The following is a 21434-nucleotide window of genomic DNA, read 5'->3' as shown; positions in this document are numbered from 1 at the left end:
CCTACCCTTCTGCCCAGAATAGGGGGCTTGGGTGGTAGAAGCGGGAGCAGGGAAAAGAGCTAACAATTCCCCCTCTTCTCCTGGGGTGGCCCTGTGAGGCCACTCAGGCTCTGCAGGCACCACGTGTAGAGCACAACATGAGTGGTGTCCCCTGGATTTGTGCAAAACGACAGACCTGCCAGACTCTCCCCAACTCAGCCCCTCCTGGTCCCTGGAAAACACAGACCTGTCGCTTTGTTCCCCAAGCCCTGTTGGACACACACACACACACACACACACACACACAGAGCCATTCACCTTGGAAGGTCCCACCCAGCAGCAGTGAGAACAAAAGCTCTGCACAAGGGAACAGAAAAAGTACCCCGGGACCACCACCCTCAGCCACCTGCCTTCCCCATGCCCCCCGTTTCCTCCAGCCCTGGCCTCAGTCCCCCCATCCCCCAAAGCAGTGTGCCAGCTCGCAGGGACAGCTGCAGAGCCTGAGTAAGGGATCGCCCCTAGGGGGCCAGATACTTAAGGAACCAGTGACTCCTGCGGCCCCATTGCTGGGGCAAAGGAAGAAGAAGACTGGTCAGTCTACAGCCCAGGCACCAGCTGCACCTCCAAAGCTGTGGGTGGACACAGCATTCGAGGGTTACAAGGGATTGGTGACACGAAGGTAAGGCTTGCATCTTCCTTCAGGAAAGGGGCAGAATCTGCTAACTTCTGAGCCCAGAGGGGGACAGCAGGAGCCGGGACAGGGGAGTGGTCTCGGAACCCGGAGGGAGAAGCAGTCCAGGCAGAGAGATATCATGGGATGAGGGGGTTAACTTTAGCCCCAAACCTTCTAATTTGGAAGAAGGCTTTGGGGTCCCCTGGAAGGACACTGGACTGGGAGTCAAGAGGCCAGGATTCTAGTCCGGGTGACCTTGGACAGGTTATTTCTCTGACATCAGTTTCTCATAAACAAAATAGAGGTTTAAAAACCGCCACTCTGGTTAAATAAAAGATGGTGTGTATACCCATTCGTTGGAATACTGTGTAGCTGTTAGCAAGGATGGGGAAACTTTACGAACTGGGATGGAAAGATCTCAAAGATGTAGAAAGTGAAAAGAGGGCTGAATATCGTGTATAATAGGCTACCTTATGTGTTAAAAAAGGGTAGAGACAAAAACATATTCATATTTGCATGAAGGAGCTCCTGAAGGAGCCCAGAGACCACAAGTGGTTACCTGCTGGGGAGGGCTGGGTGATGGAGGGCTTGGGAGCCGGAGGGAGCCTCTTCACATGATGTTTGTATTGTTTTACTTTTTAACTGTATGATTGAGTTACCAGTTCAAAAAAAAAGTATAAGAAATAAAAACTCAATCTCTGTCTTTACCATGTCGCAAATGAAAGCAGAGCTGTAGCAATGCTTTGTCATCTGTCTTAGCATTCCCCCAATGCCAGGGCTCCCCAGGGCCCAGCAAGAAGATCCGCAGTTTCCTTTCAAGGCCTGCTCCAGTGTGGCTTAGTCAGGAAGTTCCTTCTCAGGTCTGACTTCATTCTCTCCTGATAATACCTCCAGCAGTGCCCCCCTAGTTCCATGTAGCTATCAGTAGTTATCCTCAACTCCCTCTGGGCCTTACTGGGTGTGCTGGGTAAGTCTAAATCCTACCTCCTCCCCCTCCAAGTACTTGGAATAGTTTGGCGCTAGTCAGTGGGGGACAGGCCCATTGGTCCTTGTAGCCAACCAGGGAAAGGGAGACACTAAGGGAAGAGAAGAGAGGCCAGAGAGAAGAGGCTTGCTGCCCAACCTCTCCTCACCCTCTCCTGTGCACAGCCATTTCCCCCTGTGTCCACCGGTCCCATCCCTACCCCACACACACACACACACATAAGAACATCTCTGAGTCTCCCTCTTGCTCCCTTCCTTGTCCTTCATGGCCTCATCCTCTCCCTGGTCCTCCCAGGTGAGTGCCCACGCCTGCTGTCACCATGACGACCATTCACCACAAGGAGATGCTTCAGGAGCACGTGTCTGTGGAGTTCTCCAGTTGCACCACCCACATGCAGACCTTCTCCCAGACAACCAAGATCGTGGGAGGCAAGTAGAGTGGGATGGCTGGAGGAGGGGGTCAGTAATCAGGTAGGGGCAGCCTTTCTTCCTCCAGTCTTTGTGACTGCTGGGCCCCTCAAGAGCCCAAGATACCACCAGCAACCCTTCCCAACCTGTGTTTCTAATCTGTGCTTTGATAAAGCTTAGCCAGCCAGATGCTCACCCACAGATCCAACCTCCAGAAAAAAAGCTTAGGAAAAATCAGTCACATGGATGTGTGTGAGTGATTGATGAACTCTCAATTGCTTAAGATCAGAGCCATAGGCAAATACCATCTCTGATGGTAGAATTTCAGGCATGGAGGAAGTTAGGGAGGTAGCAACCTTATCTACCTATGAATAATGATGCTGGCCCTGCCTCACTTAAGAAAGAGAAGACCTGGAGCTGCCAGTGGAGAGAAGATGAACACATAAACAAGTGACTTGAGCTTCCAGGCACTCAGCCTTTGGGGACCAGACTTGGGGGAGGGCAGATCCAAGGGAAAGCTGAGAAATGGTCTCAGAGCAGAACAGACTGTTTTAGTCATGTCTCTAGAGGAAAGTGATTAAAAGACGACCAGGGACCAGGATATTGAATTCCTGTCCTCCCAGTCGTTGCTCCCTCCTTCAGAGTCCTCTGTGTACAGAGGTGAAGACCAGATAAACACTTTACACCAATTCCTCCTGGCCAGTGAGGCAGGGCAAGTGGAACAGCCAGGACTCAAGACCAGAAGTTGCAAACTCAATTGACTATCGTAGCGATTCTCAGCCCTGACTGTGCACCAGAGTCACCTTAGTGTAGGAATGGGGGGAGAGGGGAGTGAAAAAACCCAGCGATATGTGAGTCTCATCTCAGAGGATTAAATCTGGTGGGTTTTTGTTTTTTGTTTTTTTAAGATCTCCGGGGATTCTGATGTGCAGCCAGCGTTGAAAACCACTGGCCGATAGTGTCCAGGCAGGGAACATAAATGCAGAAAAAAAGACTGAGGTGAACTGGACAGGATGTAGTCCATCTAAAGGGACAGTCACTCTTCACCTCCCTCCCACTGACTGTTAACATATGGGAATGTGAGTCCAGTGCTGAGGATCCAGAAATCTGCATTTTTATGTGAAATCTCTCAGTTTTTAGATGTAGGGCTATTTTTTGTTTAAACATTGTAAAGGTCAAATTAAAAAACATGTGTGGGCCAGGTGCAGCCTTTAGAACTCTGATCACTATTTAATGCTACTGGGGGACCAGAACTTCCAGAAGAGAAGCCCAAGAGACCCGTAAAATCCCAAAGACAAGTTTCCATCTAAGAGAGAAAAATGTAGAACTCAAGGCTTTGACCCAATAAAGATTGACTAGAGGGGTGGATGAGGCGTTGGCTCCCCTAGTGGTTGAAATTTGTCATAACACAATGACCCACCGACTCTAAGGTCCTTGTTTCTCGGGCAGTGCTGGTCCTGCCCCCCGCTGACCTAAAATGCTCCACCGTCCCCTCAAGATAAGGTCAGCCCTCCAATCCCAGGCTAAGCTCCGCCTGTAGCCCATTCTGACCTCTCGCCTGCCGCCACAGAGGAAGTCGTGACGAGGAAGTCCTCCAGCACCACAGAGTTCTTCAGCTTGGTGACCCGGAGTTCCAACATCCCTGCTGGCGAGAGCATCCCGGAGTTCGTGGATAAGCCTCAGCCGGTCACCGCGCCCGAGGGTGCGTCCCTCCCCGCGTCTCCCCAGGCCCCTGGGTGCTTCCCTTTCCTCCCCAGTGCCCCAGCCGCCACCACCACCACCATTGTCCTCTCAATACACAATCACTGGCTGGGTCGGGCTGAGGGTCCCTGCCCTGCCCAGGGCTGGGAGCAGGTAGAAGGTGCAGCTTGGAGGCTAAGAGGGAAAAAATAGGTCCTGTGCCCACTGCAGGGGATAAAGCCATGTTCCGAGCCCGGGTGCAGGGGAACCCCAAACCCAACATCTCCTGGAAGAGAGAGAGCGGCACCCCCATCAAGGAGTCCGCCAAGATATTCTACGACAGCATTAACAAGGAGCACGTGCTGAAGGTGCGACGTCCAGTTACCCACAAGGTCGGAGGCGGGGACCCCTGGCATGGGCTGCAGGTCCTGTCGCAAGCAAGAGATCCACAATGGAGACCCAAGAACTGGCAGATGGGAAAAGGGGCTGTCATTGCCCTAGAGGAGGGGCAGGATAAGAGAAACCGTGTCAGGAGCTGGGGGTTGCCAGAGTGAGCAGGGGACCAAAATTAGGGGAGGGGTAAGGCAGAGCTAGGACAATGGCAGAGCAAGGAGGGGGCAAGACCAAATGGAAGAGAAAGAGAGGTTCCAGAAGGTGAGTGAGCCCCAAAGGAAAGTGAAACCAAAGCTATGGGCGTGGCTAGAAGGGGCTAAGACCACGGTGGGCGGAGCCAGGCTGAGCTGGAGCGGGACCGGCACGGAGAGAGGGTCTGGTCCTAGAGTGTAGGTGAGGGTGAGGGTTCCTGGGCTCTTCAGGGGAATCTTCCAGAAGAGCAATGCCAAGGGCCGATCATCCTAAGGTCTAGCTATCTTCTGCATGCAGCCTCTGGCTCCAGACCCTTTGAGGAGAGGGAGGGATGGGTCCCTGGGAGACCTAGGCCTATAATTATTCCTGTTCCTCGTCCTGCCCGGACTTCCCACTGTGAAAGGCAAAGAGCCTCCCTTCTCCCCACAGATGCAAGTTGCTTCCTTCTCCTCCCGAAGGCGCATTCTAGGACCCTTAGCCCCTACAGCACACACAAGCTGCCCCAGAGCCCCCACTACTGGCCACTCCCTACACAAGTTCATTCATTCGGCAAGCACTTTCTAGGAACCCACTGGTACCCAAGTGCCTTTCTACAGGCGCCAGAGCAGCCTTGTTCACCCCCATTTCTTCAGGGGCTCAGGCCAATACCTGGTACAGAGGAGTAAATCCGTGTTAAATAAAGGCGTGCTCAGCCCAGTGCCAGAAACTGCAGATAAAGTTGCAAATCAGAGGAAGTCCCTATTATCCAGGAGCTCACAGCCAAGGGGGAGAATCCAATGCAGAATCAGGCTCCAAACAGACACACGCACACTGACTGCTACCTGGCGCCTCCTAATCACAGAGGCTGCTTAATCCTCCACACATACATCCAACACTCAGCTCCTCCCCCAGCCCAAAAGAAACACCCTCCTTTCCCATCTCACAGAGAGTCCCCCTGTGGTTCCCTCCCCACCTCCCCTACTAATGGCCTGACTCTGATCCAGCTGGAGCCACTGACCTCGGATGACTCTGACAACTACAAGTGCATTGCAAGCAATGACCATGCAGACGCCATCTACACCGTGTCCTTGCTTGTGACCGAGGGTGAGCCAGCCCCATTCTCCTGGCCTTTCCTCTTAGGGACCAAACTCCCTCTGTCTGACCCTGTCCCTCTCTCTGTCCTCAGGTCAAGAAAAAATGGATTTCAAAAAGATGTTGAAGAAGAGGTGAGGCTGGAAGGCTCCTCTGCCCAGGGTGTGGTCCCCCCACCCTCCAGGCTAGAGCTTCTGGAAGGCCTTTCAACAGCCCCCTGAGTTAATGGCCCAGCCTCCAAGAATCCATGGAGTAGGGAGGAGCATCTCATGGTTGGGAGAGGCTCCCTCTGTCTTCAGAGAAAGGCACTAAGTCCAAGCTTGGCACCCACTTCCTTCCAGGGGACCCCCTCCTCCCAAGAAGCAGCAGAAGAAGGTGACGGATGAGAAAGAGATGCTGGAGATTTTGTCCAAGGTGCCCAAGAAGGACTTTGAGAAGACCTGCATGGAGTATGGTTTCACAGACTTCCGGGGGCTGCTCAAGAAGCTCAAAGGGATGAAGAAAGTGGAGGTAGAGGTCAGTGCCCATCAGGGAGCAGGGAGCTGCAGGCCAGGGGCTGGGCCTTACCGAAAGTGCTAGTGCCTGTGTGACTCCCGGTGGCAAGGTCTCCCCACCATGCACGTGCATACTCAAGGGCATTCTCTACTGCAAGGGCAGGCAAGGAACTCAGGTCACCCTCCTTCTATCTCTTTTCTCTTCACCGCTCCCTAATGTATTTGCATGGATTTTGGAGTCAGACAGACCTGGGTTCAAAGTCCAGTTCTACTGCCTTATTAACTGAGTGAACTTGGGGGTCTCTCTGAACCTGTTTCTTCATCTGCAAAATGAAAATTATACTTTTCTTTTTCATTTGTTTTTGTGGTGTTGTTCTCATTCATTCACTCAACAACTCATAACTGTTAAGCATCTACACTGGAATTAGAAGGCCTATGTAACGGGCCCAGGTACATAGTGACTATTCCGCAAATGGTGGTTCCTTTCTCTTCCCTTATCATACCCGTTTCCCCCTAAATCTTCAAGTTGTTCATTGTAGGGGGAGGGGGGTGACGGGGAGCACAGTTATCTAATCAGCCTAGTCATTTCTCCCCAGACCTTCAGGGGGCTGCTCCAGCACTGGAGACACAGTCTGGGCAGATTCCAGATTCCAGATGCCTCTGACACCTGCCTTTTTTTACCACAATCTCTCAGACCATCCAGATTCTGAAGCCCCTGGAAGACATAGAGACCAAGGTGGATACCACGGTGGTCTTAGACTGCATAATGGAGCTGAAGGACCCCAATGTCAAAATGACATGGATCAAGGTGGGGAGAGCACCTAGGAAGGGCCCACCCTGGAATATCGTTTTTTCTCTGCACCCCTTTCCTTCCAAGACCCTCTCATTACCCATAAGCCCTGTCCTCTCCTCCATCCCATCAAAAGGATGCCATCTGGTATGGTTGAAACTGGATGAGAGCTGGGCTTTATTCTTAGATGTTCCACCAGTTTGCTGTTTGATTTGAGACAGTTACTTCCCTTTCTCTATACCTCAGTCTACCCATCTGAAAAGGCTGGATTAGATAGTCCTGCAGGTCACTGAAGATGGGCCTCTAAGAGAAAGTATCTAGTGAACTCATGCATATTAAGAGTTCGGGCCTCGGGAGAGGCAGAGACCCTGGATCCCACCGAGCCAGATGATGAGGCTAGAGAGGTCTTAGGGGCCTCTGAGTGTGTTTGAGGATCTTAGAGAGGTAGATATGGCACCTTCCAGCTCAGGCCGGCTTTGGGGAATGGAGACCTCTAGAAATCTCCTCCTAAACCCCTTCATCAGCTTTTCTACCTATTCCATGAGGCAGGATAATGAGCCACTGAGGATCCAGTACTCCCTGGGCAAGTATGACGTGAAGCAGGTGGGCACCAAGCACATGCTGGTCATTACCAACGTGAACATGAACGATGCAGGCACCTACAGCCTGTCCGTGGGCAACAAGCGGATAAGTGCAAAGCTCACAGTGCTGGGTAAGAATGTGGGCACCAGGCAGCACAAGGAGGACACAGTCAGGGTCAGGGCAGAGGAATATCCAAGGATGAGGTCCATGGGGACATGGGAGGAAGGCCCATGGGGCTGTGCACAGATTGCATGGGGTTGGGAGTTAATGGCGGAGAGAGACATGGGGTATAAGGGAGAGGACTATGAGATAAAGTGCTGTGGGGGCAGTGTAGCATAGTGGTTAAGAGTACAGCTTCTGGAGTTGAACTACTGGAGCTCAAATCCCAGCTTCTGTCACTTATGAGCTGTGTATTTGGGGCAAGTGATTTAACTTCTGTTTGCCTCAGTTTTCCCATCTGTAAAATGGGAAATAATGGTAGAGTCTACCTGAATGCTTTTATATGTGCAAAATGGCTAGAATAGTGCCTGGCGCATATCTAAAATCACATAGAGAAATATTCTTTCTAAAATTGCTGTTAACGTTGCTGTGGAGGAGACCATATGAACATCATGGGAGGAGGCTCTAGGATTCACAAGCAGAATGAAAGAAGGATGCTTTCCCCAACTGTGGGCTACAGGAGGCCAATGACACCTGAGTCTTTATGCCCCACGCCCCTTCACCATCCTACCCCTCAGGAGGGAGCAGGGATACAGCCCAATGAATGCCCCTCCTACTCTTTTTTGCAGATGAGCCTCCGAAGTTCTTGGGAGAGATGAAGCCAATGAAGGTGACGGAGCGCCAGACAGCTGTATGTGAGATCTGCCTCTCCAAGAAAGTGCCCAACTTTGTGTGGAAGTTCAATGGAAAGGAGCTGAAGAGGGATGAAAAGTATGAAATCACTGTGTCTGAGGATGGTTTGACCCACACGCTTAAGATTAAGGATGCCAGACTCGGTGACAGTGGCGAGTTCTCTGCTGAGGTGGGGGACCTGGTTCAGAAGGCCCAGCTCACTATTGACCGTGAGTGTTTGGGCCAGAGCTTGAGGGGTGGGCTTCATGCCACAGCGACCTCCATGTGATCATCCATCCATCCATCCATCCATCCATGTATCTGTCTATCTCCTCCTTGCAAGGCCCTTTGATGGCTACTAGAAAGATAGAGAGTTCTCTCTGCTAATTCCTAGTCTAGTGGGAGAAGCAGGTGTGGAAATGGAATTAGAACAAAAGTTCTTAAGCAAGGAGTCAAGACACTCTAGGATCTTACTATCGTCTGGGAGATCATGGGCCAAGAAATTATTAGCCTTTATGGCTCTAATATCATATATTACAGCCCATCACTCTTGACTACTTATATTCTTATACCTAGTTTGGAGAGTTGCACATGATGGTGGGTCATACATGTGAACCACTATTGACACAAGTGACGTGAAACAATCATTGCTGTGATTGAGGGAGACATGGAGGCTGTGAGAACCCAAAGAAGAGGTACCACCTGGCAATGTCAAAAAGGATGTGATGAGATGACGGCAAAGCTTTACCAAGTAAAACAAAAAGGAGTTCAGTTTTCAGAGAAGGGGCAAGAGAAGAGGACATTCTCAGGAGAGGGAATAGCATGTGTAAAGGCCCAGACACCAGAGAGACAATGCAATTCTGGCTGGAGCTCCAAGGGGACATTAGAGATACTGCCTGCAGTGCTGTGAGGATGTAAAAGCTGTTGTCCCATTTTACATATGAGGAAAATGAGACTTAGGGAGTGAATGCACTGCATACAGTCAGCTAGGAAGTAAGAGGCAGAGCTGGGACCCTCCCTGCCGGGTACCTCTGTGAGTCGGGTACACACTTCATGTCACAAGGCCCTGTGGTTTCTAGGGTCAAAAAGAGCAGGACAGCATCTAGCTGCAGAAAAGGAGGTTGGGAGCAGGACCAAGTGTTTGTCTGTCTGTCCATAGGCATCCCTATAAAGTTTGTGAGCACCCTCAAGAATGTGCGTGTGAAAGAGAGGAACTGTGCATGCCTTGAGTGTGAGCTGACATCCAAGAATGTGACCCTGCGCTGGATGAAGGACGGACAGCTGCTGGAGCGTGGCTCCAAATACAGCATGAACCATGAGGGCAAGCGAGCGGAGCTGGTCATCGAGGATGCACAGCTCAGTGACGGTGGCGAGTACACTGTGGTGGCCATGCAGGATGGGGACCCCGTGGAATACTGCAGTACTGCTGTAGTCACTGTGGAAGGTATACACCCACCCTGTCAGTCCCCACTGACCAACGCCCCAGCCCTAACAGTTTCCTACTGTGGACACCCATCAGCCCCCTGACTGACTTCAATCCTCCTCCAGACCATGATCTAATTCTACCTCCCCACGCTGACCACCCCCATCTCCCAAATTCTGACCATCTCTACCTCCTAGACCCTGACCATCCCTCATCTTTTGAACTCTATCCAAAATCCCTTGACTTCATCCATCCTTTACTTCCAGACTCTGACCATCCCCAGCAAACCTGGTCATCCCACACCCCTAGACCCTGACCAGCCCCTACTCACTATCCCTGACCACTCCTCACTGACTCTGAACACCCTCAACTCCCAATAAACGCTGGGCATCCCACAGACCAGCATAACCAGCTAAATATCCCAACTCCACTAACCACCTGCATCCCACCATCTAGTCCCCTTCTTCACCTGAGCATCCTCAGTCCCCACTGACCATCCTCCGATGATCAGCCCCCCATTAGCCATCTCCCAGAATTCCCAGTTGCCATTTCCCAATGCCATTGACTTTTCCCCAACCGCCCCCCACCTACCTGCTCTAATGCCCCCACCGACCATTACCCACTTGCCCATTTCCAAACATCTTGCTCATCATAAATGATTTTGATAGATGCCACCAGCCCTTTTCCCGTAAGCCCCTTCCACCCCGATACCCTAACCCAGCCCCTGCCCCCTTTCTCTCGAGAGCGGCTGGCCACCGTGAAGAGCGGGATGTCCGACGTTCACGCGGCCACCGGGAGCCCGGCTGAGCTGTGCGTAGTGCTGAACGACGAAAAGGTGGATGGCGTGTGGCTGAAGGATGCCGAGGAGGTCCGAGGCAGGGGCCAGGGAAGGGAATGCAGGACGAGGCGGTCGACCGGGCATACGCTCGCACTCATGACCGCCCCTCGCCCCGCAGATCACGGACTTGACCGGCGCGCAGATCGTGAAGCAGGGTGCGGTACACAAGCTCATCTTCCCCAGTATGGGGCCAGAGCACGAGGGCAAGTACACATTCAGGGCCAAGGGTGCAGACAGCGAAGCCTCGGTATTTATTGCAGGTAAGGTCGCCGCCCACTACGGACAAAGCTAGACCACGCCTGGCCCGCCCACCTACTCCTAGCTCCTCCCCCATCCCCCATGGGCTCCTCCTCCACCCCTCGGCTCCTCCCGCATCCCTGCTCTTCGAGCCTTCCTTGCCGCCCCTCCCTGCAGATCCTCCAACCATCGACCCATCGGTACTGGAGACACTGGCCTCGCACCCGGTGACCGTGAAGGTGGGCCACACCGCGAACATCAAGGTGCCCTTCCGGGCAAAGCCGCTGCCCAAAGTGACGTGGTACAAGGACGGCATGGAGGTGACGGAAGAGGAACGCGTGTCGATGGAGCGTGGGGAAGACCAGGCGCTGCTCACCATTTCACACTGCGCGCGGGAGGACAGTGGCATCATTATGCTCAAGCTCAAGAATGACCATGGCTCCGCCACAGCCACTCTGCACCTCAGCGTGCTGGGTGAGGCCAAGACGCTGGCTTGGCTGGGCTGGGGGCACCACGCAGGCTGAGGAGAGAGTTGGAGTTCGGGTTGAGAATGGGAATGAAGTGCTGGCTTTGCAGCCAGAAGAAGCCCATTTCCTAACTTCCTAACTAGGTGGCCTTGGGCAAGTCCATTAACTTTCCTGAGCCTCAGCTTCTCATCTGCGACAGGGTGGTTTTTTAAAGTGCCTGTTTCAAGTGAATTTAAAGACTATAGCAGAGTGTACAGCACGTACTTGACCTTCAGATGTTGCTGAAGTATTGTAACTGACTTGGAGCTGAGGACCTGGTTGGAAGTAAGGTGGAAATGATGTAAAAGAGAGGTGGAATTTAGGATGAAAGTGAGGTTCATTTGGGAAGAATATTGGAGTTGGAAGTGAAATGGAGTGAGGGGAGGTGAGATAGGGTTGAGGATAGAATGAAATTGGAGAGAAAGATGGAATGGGGGGTGGAAATGGTATTTGGGATGGGTCTGAACATAAAGTTAAGGAAAGAGATGAGGAGCTGGCCTTAGTGAACTCATATTCAACATGCAACACACATACACACACACACACACACCAGCTTCACCTCCTCCACCTGCATCTCCATCAAGCCGTGGGTGTGGATGGATTGGGTTTCAGTTCAGTTCGGCAGCATGACTGAGCACCTCCTCTGTGTTCTCAGTACTGGGGACACAGGGATGAGTTATCCCCAGCAGTCCCTCAACCCAAAAGGGATAAAAACTGGCAGACATGTAATTATAAAATAAACTGTAGGGCTTCCCTGGTGGTGCAGTGGTTGAGAGTCTGCCTGCTGATGCAGGAGACACGGGTTCGTGCCCCAGTCCGGGAGGATCCCACATGTCGTGGAACGGCTGGGCCCGTGAGCCATGGCCGCTGAGCCTGCGCGTCCGGAGCCTGTGCTCTGTAACGGGAGAGGCCACAACAGTGAGAGGCCCATGTACAACAATAAATAAATAAATAAATAAATAAATAAATAAATAAACTGTAATAAAAGAAAGTACTGGAGTTCTGGAAGCTGAGAGGAGGGGAGACCTTGTCTGGAAGAGGTAAGTGGGAATTAGCTGAGGCGGGGGTCCCTCAGGTCTCCAGTTCACTCATTCCTAGGGGGACAGGAATCTCGGGGGGGCAGGGATCAAGCTACTTGGGCAAGTCTTAGGAAAACAGTGACAGAGGGAAGGACAAAGGATCCGCAAAGCTCAGAATCTAGCTATGTCTCAGTCTGGTGGACCTCCAACCAGTGGGATGAAGCCCTTCTGGTCCTTTGCCCCAAAGACACATTCTGATGCTATCTTCTGTCCTTAGACCGTCCCAAGCCTCCCCAAGGCCGGGTGGAGTTCCTGGAGCTCTCGGGTAATTGTGTGCACATGCAGTGGAAGGCCCCGAAGGACAACGGCGGGCGGCCTATAACACAGTTCATAGTGGAACGGAAGGCAGTCGGCAAGAAGTCCTGGATTAAGATTGGTGAGGTGGACAGCAAAGTCACCAAATTCTCCACCAACAAGGTGGAAGAGGGGAAAGCCTACCAGTTTCGTATCCTGGCCGTCAATTCGGAAGGAGTGAGCGACCCGCTGGAGACACAGGAAGTGTTTGCAGGAAATCCTATTGGTCAGTGAGAGAGCCCTGTGCTCAATGGGGACCTCAGGGGCCACCGTGGGGACCTTCAGCCGGTGAGGAGCGCTGGTCTGTGGGAGATTCCGCAGGGTCATCTCTAGCTGCCCCACGAGACAGATGGCTTCTAGAGTAAGAGCAGAAGATCGTTTTGGACGGGAATTGTCAACTTTTTCCAGTCAGATCACATGCACAACACACTCCCGTGTGTATATCCAGAACTGTGCACAATTCCAGGGAGATAACTCCACTTGTTTCTCCATTCCAGGAATCATCCTATATCCAAGGGAGAATAATGTTACTTTAGGGATAGCCTTGAATCCACTCTAATTTTTTTTCCAAAGAAAACCCTTGACAACATTGGCATTTTAATTATGATCACTAGTTAATTACTTGCTACACTCCTCCCAACTGATCTCCATGTTTCTGTGTGTCAAGACAGTACATTAAAAACTGTGCCACTGGGGATGCCACAGGTTGGAAAATTCAAGTTGGTGGTTTTCTATCTTGGCTACACATTAGAATCACTTGAGGTCTCTTAAAAAATGCTGATTCCTGGTCTCCACCCTAGGCCAGCTGAATTAGAATATCAGGACACAGGACCCAGACACTAGTTGTTGGTGGTGTTTGGGGTTTTTTTTTTTTACTCCCCACATGACATTAATGTGCAACTAGAGTTAATCATTGGCTTAAGTTTTTTTAAGGAAGGGACCAGAGCTCAGCATGGGGTGGGCAACTGTCTACATGCTCCCCCACCTAACCTCTGCCCTCTCTCTCTCTCCCACAGAGCCCCCTGGTCTTGCCTCCCAGCCCCAAGTGACTGATGTGACCAAAGAGGCTGTGACCATCACATGGAATGCCCCCACCCAAGATGGGGGAGCCCCAGTGCTCGGCTACATTGTGGAGCGGAGGAAGAAAGGCAGTAACCTGTGGGTGCCAGTCAACAAGGACCCCATCCAGGGTGAGGTCGAGGGTCAAAGGCCCAGGAGGGACCAAGGGAGACTTTGTTGGGTGGACCCATGTACCCGTGCTGCTCTGAACATACTCCCTCCTCCAACTCCTTTTGTGGGTTTTAATAGCATCTCAGGGGCTTCCCTGGTGGCGCAGTGGTTGAGAATCTGCCTGCTAATGCAGGGGACACGGGTTCGAGCCCTGGTCTGGGAAGATCCCACATGCCACGAAGCAACTAGGCCCGTGAGCCACAACTACTGAGCCTGTGCGTCTGGAGCCTGTGCTCCGCAACAAGAGAGGCTGCGATAGTGAGAGGCCCGCGCACCGCGATGAAGAGTGGCCCCCACTTGCCGCAACTAGAGAAAGCCCTCGCACAGAAATGAAGACCCAACACAGCCCAAAATAAATAAATTAATTAAAGAAAAAAAATAGCATCTCAGGACCCCCTCTTCCACATCTATGGTCTCCTACCACGTGGACCACCCCTGGCCTCATTACCCCTCAAATTCCCATTTCAGGCACCAAGTACACTGTGGATGGTCTCCTGGAGGACACAGAATATGAATTCCGAGTTGCAGCTGTGAATAAGGCAGGCCCCGGACAGCCTAGTATGCCATCCAGCTCAGTGGTAGCCAAGGACCCTGTCAGTGAGTATGGTGCTGCCAGGCCCCAACACATAGTGGAATTAGCCGTTTGAGGTAGAAAGAGGATTTCTTCCTGGGAAAGTCTAACAGGAGGGGATCACACAGTCTCCACTCTCTGGGAGCTGCCAGCCTGATAGAGGGACAAGATTCACACACAAGAGAAAGCCAGCAAATAAAGATTGAGAGTCAGGGACAGTGAGGAGATGGGTGGAAAAAAGTTTTTATTAAATGTTGAGTATGTCTGGTTAGGTGAGGTAGTTGAAGCATGTTTGAGGATTGAGCAGGGGAGTTGGGTAAATGGTTGGGTGGGTGCTGAGCTTAGGTGGTGAGATGGGGATATCACACGTGAATGGGTGTGGTGCAGAGGGCTGAGCTAAAGGCTGGAGTTTTGAATACAGAGGGGTTGAGTGTTTAATGTATATTAAATTTGGAGGGTTTTGACTTCAAGGGTGAAAGTATTGAGACTGAGAGAATTAAATTTAGAGGTTGTTGAAGGTGAAAGGCTGGGTATTGAGCGTTTTAACTGTGAGTGTTGAAGGTAGAGGTGTTGAAAGTTAAGTTTCAGGGGTATTGAGTACAGGAATTGGGCATGGTGTTGAGTGGAGAAGAATCTGGGGGCTGACTAGTTGTCTGTGTCACGCAGAACCCCCGGGCCTGGTGCAGGGCCTGCACGTGTCGGATTCCTCCAACTCCAGCATCTCCCTGGCTTGGCTGGAGCCTGCCGAGGGAGACCCACCCTCTGGCTACATCCTTGAGATGCGGGCTGAAGACACCAGGGAGTGGTCCAAGTGCACAAAGATCCCCATCTCGTGCACCTGCTACACAGTAGGAGGCCTCACCGAGAGGCAGAAATACTTCTTCCGCATCCGGGCTGTGAACGAGGCTGGGTGTGGGGAGCCTGTGGAGCTGGACGAGGGGGTCCGTGCCATGCCACCACCAGGTGAGGGATGCAGACAGGGCTGGGGTGTAGGCCCCAACATCCTAGCTCCACACCTTCCTCTCTGGGACCTCATCCCACAGGAGAAAACTGGGCGATGCTGTGATCAAGAAAGAGTCTTCCATGCTTGTGCCTGGACAGACCTAGGGATAACCCCAGGGGCTTCCCTGCCAAAAACAAACAAACAAACAAAACGAAAACCAAAAACCCCACTCATTGCGTGCCAAATAGTATCTACTGTGTGCCAAGGGAGGTGTTAGGGATTTAGAAAAAAATGAGACACAGGACCTGCCCTAAAAAGTCTTATATAATAATAGAGGGAGACAGATGAGAAAAAATAAATAAATGCTTCACAGCATTGCAGGGTTGCTAGATGTCTGTGTGGCCTGTAGTGAGAGCATGAAGGAGAAGAGGTTGGGAAAAGCTTTGGAGGGGAGGCTTAAAGCTAAGTCTTCTGGAAAGAGTGTTCCATGATCGCATCTCTGTCTCCTCCATCTCAGCTGCTCCCAAGTTTGACCTCAGTGCCCGGCTGAAAAGTCACATGGTGGTTCACGCTGGGACAGCCCTCTGCATCCATGCCGCCTTCTCTGTGAGTCCTACCCTGGCCCCCAGATGCCCACCACTTAACCAAGTTGGCTGCTACAGCTATCATAGTCTCTGCCTCTGCCTCTGCCCCTCGCCAGACCCCTGGCCTCAGAGCCTGGCAGGAGACTCCTGGACAGTGGGATAGGGCCTGCCCCCAAATACCACCCAGGTGACCCCTGGTGCCATCTCCTGTCACCACCCAGGGCTCACCACCACCCACCGTGATCTGGCTGAAGGATGGCATGCCCACCAAGGGCAGGGAAGCCATCACCAAGAGCAAAAACCACTCCCAGTTCCTCATCAGCAGCACCAAGCGCTCCGACTCAGGGGTGTACCGCATCTTGCTCCAGAATGAGTTTGGAGAGGCATACCATGACATCCACGTGCGTGTGGCAGGTATGACAACAGGTAGAGGCCTGGGGAGGCATCACTGCACACACTCCCTTGTGCTGCTTGAGTCCCTACCACTGTAAAGTCATGCCTTAAGGTAGTCAAGGCTTCTTTGGCACCACAGAGCAAGACTTTATCAGCCTTTGCCTTAAGGCGGAGGGTCGTTTTCACTTTTTCTCAGTGTCTTGAAGCCCCAGAGGCATTGAACTAGGACCCAGCCCTTGTTTCAGTCTCAGTCATATGTGGAGAGCTTCGGGACATATGCAGAGGAGGGTCTGTGAGCATAGAGAGAGCAGAGAATGGGTAAGAGGCAGGAGGGACAGATGGAGAGGAGTCCATTAAAACTTGGGGTAATTTGCCTATATGTTATTGGAAATACTTTTAAAGTTTGTGATGTGGTCACCGAGAAAGCCTTTTGGGGGAAACTTCACAGTCCCACAGTGTCATTGCCATACAGCTTCGTTAGAATTCTTGAACCACAGCTGAAATGAGCCTTCTATTATTTTTCAGTCCCCCCAGATATTTAGAATTTTAATAAAAAATGTGGTGGGTAAAAACTTTGGAAAGAGCCTTTTCATTATCTTAGGTTGCAGGGAACTTTGTAGGTTTTGAGGTTTAACACATTGTGTATTATTAAATTTACATTAATCACTATGCCAAAGAGAATGTGAAACATTCTTTTGCATTGATGCATTTTGTACCTCTCTCCATTAAAATCATAACAGCCCCCCCAAATTGGGTGGCCTCTTAGAGACGGCTGGAAGCTTTATAATAAAGCCCTAAACCCCCAAGAGATAAACGGGTGAACTTTTATTGAACAGATCCTACATGCCAGGCACTTTATGCAACATTTCCGTGATAGTTATTGTTAGCCTCATTTTGCAAATGAGGAAATGGGTCTCAGAAAAGATAAGTAACTTGCCACAGTTCACAGGGCTAGTAAATGGCAGAGCTACACTTCATAAATAGTTCTTTCTGACTCCAAGACCCCCAGCTGCCTGAGAGTTAGAAGAAGGTAAGGTGCCCCATCCCATCCTCCTTAGGGCTTGGCAGGTAGCGGGGGTGGGGGCACAATACTTCAGCCCCCCAGGGTGGCTGATGAACCTTCGGACCCTTCCAGATTTTCCGCAGCCACCCACAAACCTGCAGCTGATTGAGGAGGTCCCGAACACGGTGACTCTGACCTGGAACCACAGCCCCGACGTGCAGGAGGACAGCGAGGCCCATTACGTCATCATGAAGCGGGATGCCAGCACCGCCACCTGGTTCACTGTGGCCGAGCACGTCTTCAGCAACAAGTACATGGTGACCGGGCTACTCCCCGGCAGGAAGTACTACTTCCGAGTGCTGGCCCGGAACGAAATCGGTGACAGCGACCCGCTGGACTCCAGGGATACCTGGCTCGTCAACAAGGACAAGAGTGAGTCTGGGGACTTGGGGATTCAGGTAACGTCTGGGATCCCTGATGGCGGGGATGAAATGAGGGTTGCAAGGGGTACCCAAGATTGAAGGTAAAATCTGAGGAGCACTGAGGTGAAAGGGTTAATTAACATCAGGGACGCTGGGGAGAAAAGCAGAGGTCTGGAAGCCTAGGGGAGGAGATTCCTTCGGGGTACACTGAGGGGTGGGACTAACGCGGAGGTGGGGTGGGGAGGTCCCCTTGGGGGCGGGGATGACAGTGGGGGGCCGGAGGGTGAGGAGGGGTTGTGGAGCTGAGAGGCTGACTGAGGTCCTGACTGAGGACTCAGGGAGGGTCCAAGGAGCGGGGATGACATCCAGAAACCCTGGAGGGAGGGCATTAAGGGTAAGGATAGCTGCGGGAATCTTGAAATGAGGGCCTAAATTGGAGAGAGCAGAGACCGTGGAGGCTGCGAGGGCGTTGGGGAAAGCTCGGATGGGGAGTTAAAAGCCAGATAACAGCTCAGGTCCGGAGGCTGGTGGCTGGAAAGAAGTCTAGGACGCCCGGGTCTGGAAAAGCGTTAAACCCCGCGGACCTGGTTTAGGTCTTGGAACCCATGGGGGTGGGGGGGTGGCGGAAGGGGAACCTTAGGAACCAGTATAAAGTCGGGGCCCCAGAGTTGATAGCGCATGGGAATCTAACTCAGGTCCTCGGGGTTCCGTGAGCTGGGTCTCCGGGGCGTCTTAGGAGGTCTAAGCCGGCGCGCGATGGATGGGGGCCTTGGGGTGCGCTCACCGCCCTTCGTGTCCCGTCCACGCAGTCGAGGACCAGAGCGCCAAGCTGAAGCCGTACCAGCAGAAAGACTGGCGCCACGCGCCGCGCTTCCTGACCCCGCTCAAGCCGCACACTGTGCTGCGCGGCCAGGACTGCACCATGACCTGCGCCTTCCTTGGGAACCCACGGCCCACCGTGACCCTCTCCAAGGGCGACGTCAACATCACGGCCAACTCCAAGTTCTGGTACAACTCCACCAGCGGCGTGTGCACCATCGTCATCCCCACCTGCACACTCAAGGACAGCGGAGAGTACAGCGTACTGGTGGAGAACGAGCTGGGCAAGGACCGCAGCAGCTGCACGCTCACCGTCTACGGTGAGGGTGTAGCGCCGGCCGGCCCGGGAGGTTGAGGGTGCCTGGCTGTGTCCCGCGTGGGGCGGAGGCACTAAATGGCGGCCTCCTGAGCCGTTGATTGACTCTTTTCCTATGGCTGGCACAGGCTTTTATTTAATCTGACATGGGGTGGCGTAAACATTCTCCAACTGGCCATAGTTCGTACCACTGTCCCATCTTCTTGATGTCATTTGTTATGTGCCTGGCCCCTGCAGACTTGGGAGTTTGCAGTCTCTCAGTAGTCTGTAGTTTGCAACCCTTGGTGGGCCTAGACTTGCATTTGAAAAAGACGCCAGTCATCAGGCCTAAACCAGACTTACCAATCACAGTCTCCCTGGCAGGGCTCTGGAAGGAACCTTTATGTTTACAAATTTTGCAAGTGGTTCTGATGTGCAACCAAAATTGAAGACTACTGGTCTGGGGTAAGGATAGATGGGAGGCACTGAAGGGAACCTAGTGGAGGGAGGCCCTCCGTCTGCACATACGTGTGCTATGTTTCTGCTCATGGGTGCACACATAGGGGAAATATTCTATTTCTTCCTACACACTCTACTGTCTTCACAGCTAAACAGCTAGTTGCATGAACTGTCTAAATGCAAAGATGACCTGTTTTGCTCCTCTGTTTAAACTCCCTCCTAGCTTTCCCATGATCCTTTAGATAAAAATCACAATCAACAAGGCACCACCCCCCCCACCATCTACCTCTCCAGCCTCATCCTCTGCCACTCTCTGAAGTCTCCATGGCACACTATTGGTGTCCATGGTTACAGATGCCTTTTTTTTTCATCCTGTCATAGATGCCTTTCTCTGGGGAAAGGACCTGGTCCTGTTGCTCTGTCTCTCAAATACTCAGCTAAGTGTCTGGCATTGAGATGATGCCTCCACAGTGGCTGCTGAACTGTGTAACAGAACTAGGCCAGGGAAGGCCCTGTGGGAGACATCCAGCTCTCATTCCACAGCTAGAGAGATCCCTGACAACTTAGTTCTGGTTGTAAGCACATGGGCACAGGGCCCTGGCTCCAACATTCACCAGCCATGTGACGTTGGCAAGCCACTCTGAGCTTGTTTTCCCATGTACTGCTTAGGGCTGTTATGAGGATTAAATGAGATAGTACACAGAAGTGCCTGGCACAATGCGTGGCAAATACGAAATGCCGAATAACTGGCAGCTCTTGGCCCCACACACCCAGCTGATCTTGGGAGACTAGGGCTGGCAAGGACTGAGGATCCCGGGCAGGGTCCAGCCCCTGGTTCCTGCATAGCGACTGCAAGTCCAGCAGTTTGGAGTTTCCCTTACCCCAGCATCATTCACACTAACAAATACTTGCTTCGCTCTTTCAGACAAAGATGACAAGGCAATTCTAGCCTCCGTCACTGAGAGTCTGCAAAAGAAATCGAAGTACCTTATGTGAGCTCCAGCCCAGACCAGGCATCAGGAGGATGCTGTGATGTGGGTGGGGCTTCTTGGCCCATCCTCTGTGTGTGGTCCCAGCGAGAGAGACCCGGTTCCCTCTGTGGTGCTTGTCAACGTAAACATTCAGTGAAGGCATGGGACAATAAACTGAGTGAGTGCGCCTGTGCCTGTTCCTAATCATGGTGTGCAGCAGGGACCAAGGAGATAGACTTGGGTGTAGGATGGGGGATACATAGAACCGCGACCCGAGAGCTCGGTCCAAACCCACCCACATCGGGAACGACCAGTCCCCTTCTGACTGGGCCTCGCCTTGCCTTCCCCTCCTCCACAGCCAGACTGCACCCTGCCCTCCCTCCGGGCATAGAGGGCAAAGTCTGCATCTTTCTCCCCATCCTGCCCTTCCCATTTCTTCACTCCAGGTAGGTGAGTCTTCAGAGTTCAGGGGTTGGAAGGGATCAGGACCTTGCCTCTTTAGTGTCTGGGGTTCCCACTATTTGAGAATTAGAGCGTCTGAAAGCTAGAACGGATTGGTCATCCTGCTCGCCAGCTTTCAAACTTATGTTTTGCAGCAGAAAACCCTTCCTTTAAAAAAAAAAAAATCTTAAGAACCTACTGGACTTGAAACAAGGATAGGGGGTCTTTGAGCCTCCCTCCTCTACTTTATTCTTTAGCTAGCTCCCACTAGCAGGGATCTCTGTAAAAACCCTAGTTTGAAAATCACTAATTCATTCAACACCCATATGTGGCTTGAGTCTCTTTATCACATCCCCACAACTGTACAACCCCTCTACTGATGGCGTATTCGCCACCACCCAAGGCTTCCCTTTTTACTTCTGGGTCAGGGCACTGCCCATTAAGATGCAAATGCCCCTGGAGTGGGGTGACACGTTATTCTGCCAGGGCTTCACATCTAAAGTATGAACCAGACAATCTAATCTCATTCCTCCCAGCTGTTCAACTGAGCCCAGAGTCCAGGAAGAAAGGAGATGCTTGAAGGGAATCTGGATCATTTTGGAGCAGCTGGCAGGTCTGGGGTGGGGAGGGGAGGAGTTGGGTAGCAGTAGAGGACACTGGGTAACTAGGAGTCACCAAAGGTGCTGGGTACCTGTGCACAGGGGAGTGCATCAAGGTCAAGTTTGGACGGTGGCAAATACTACCCATCCCCCATCCTCTTGATCTACATCCTCACCCACACACGTGACCAGCAAGTGAGACAAGCTCCAACCAGCACATTGTCAACAGAGCCAGGGAGCCAGCCTGGCG

At 52.2% G+C, this 21434-nt stretch overlaps 1 protein-coding gene across 1 annotated transcript; it reads left to right on the top strand.

Moving 5' to 3' along the window:
* Nucleotides 1-1956: 1956 nt before the first annotated feature.
* IGSF22 (immunoglobulin superfamily member 22) lies at nt 1957-20169 on the top strand (the record flags this gene model as incomplete). Its single annotated transcript, XM_079709588.1, has 22 exons — nt 1957-2065; nt 3615-3746; nt 3956-4092; nt 5293-5392; nt 5475-5514; nt 5722-5896; nt 6569-6682; nt 7214-7376; nt 8035-8307; nt 9237-9521; nt 10244-10368; nt 10457-10598; nt 10753-11049; nt 12378-12680; nt 13471-13644; nt 14153-14281; nt 14922-15218; nt 15716-15804; nt 16004-16196; nt 17311-17610; nt 18410-18739; nt 20099-20169. The coding sequence occupies 22 exons, from the start codon at nt 1957-1959 to the stop codon at nt 20167-20169; spliced, it is 3978 nt and encodes a 1325-aa protein (XP_079565714.1).
* Between the last annotated feature and the right edge of the window lie 1265 nt (nt 20170-21434).

This window comes from Hyperoodon ampullatus, assembly GCF_949752795.1.
Source record: "Hyperoodon ampullatus genome assembly, chromosome: 7".
NCBI classification, from domain to species: domain Eukaryota; kingdom Metazoa; phylum Chordata; class Mammalia; order Artiodactyla; family Ziphiidae; genus Hyperoodon; species Hyperoodon ampullatus.
This window is presented reverse-complemented; position numbering and strand designations above follow the sequence as displayed.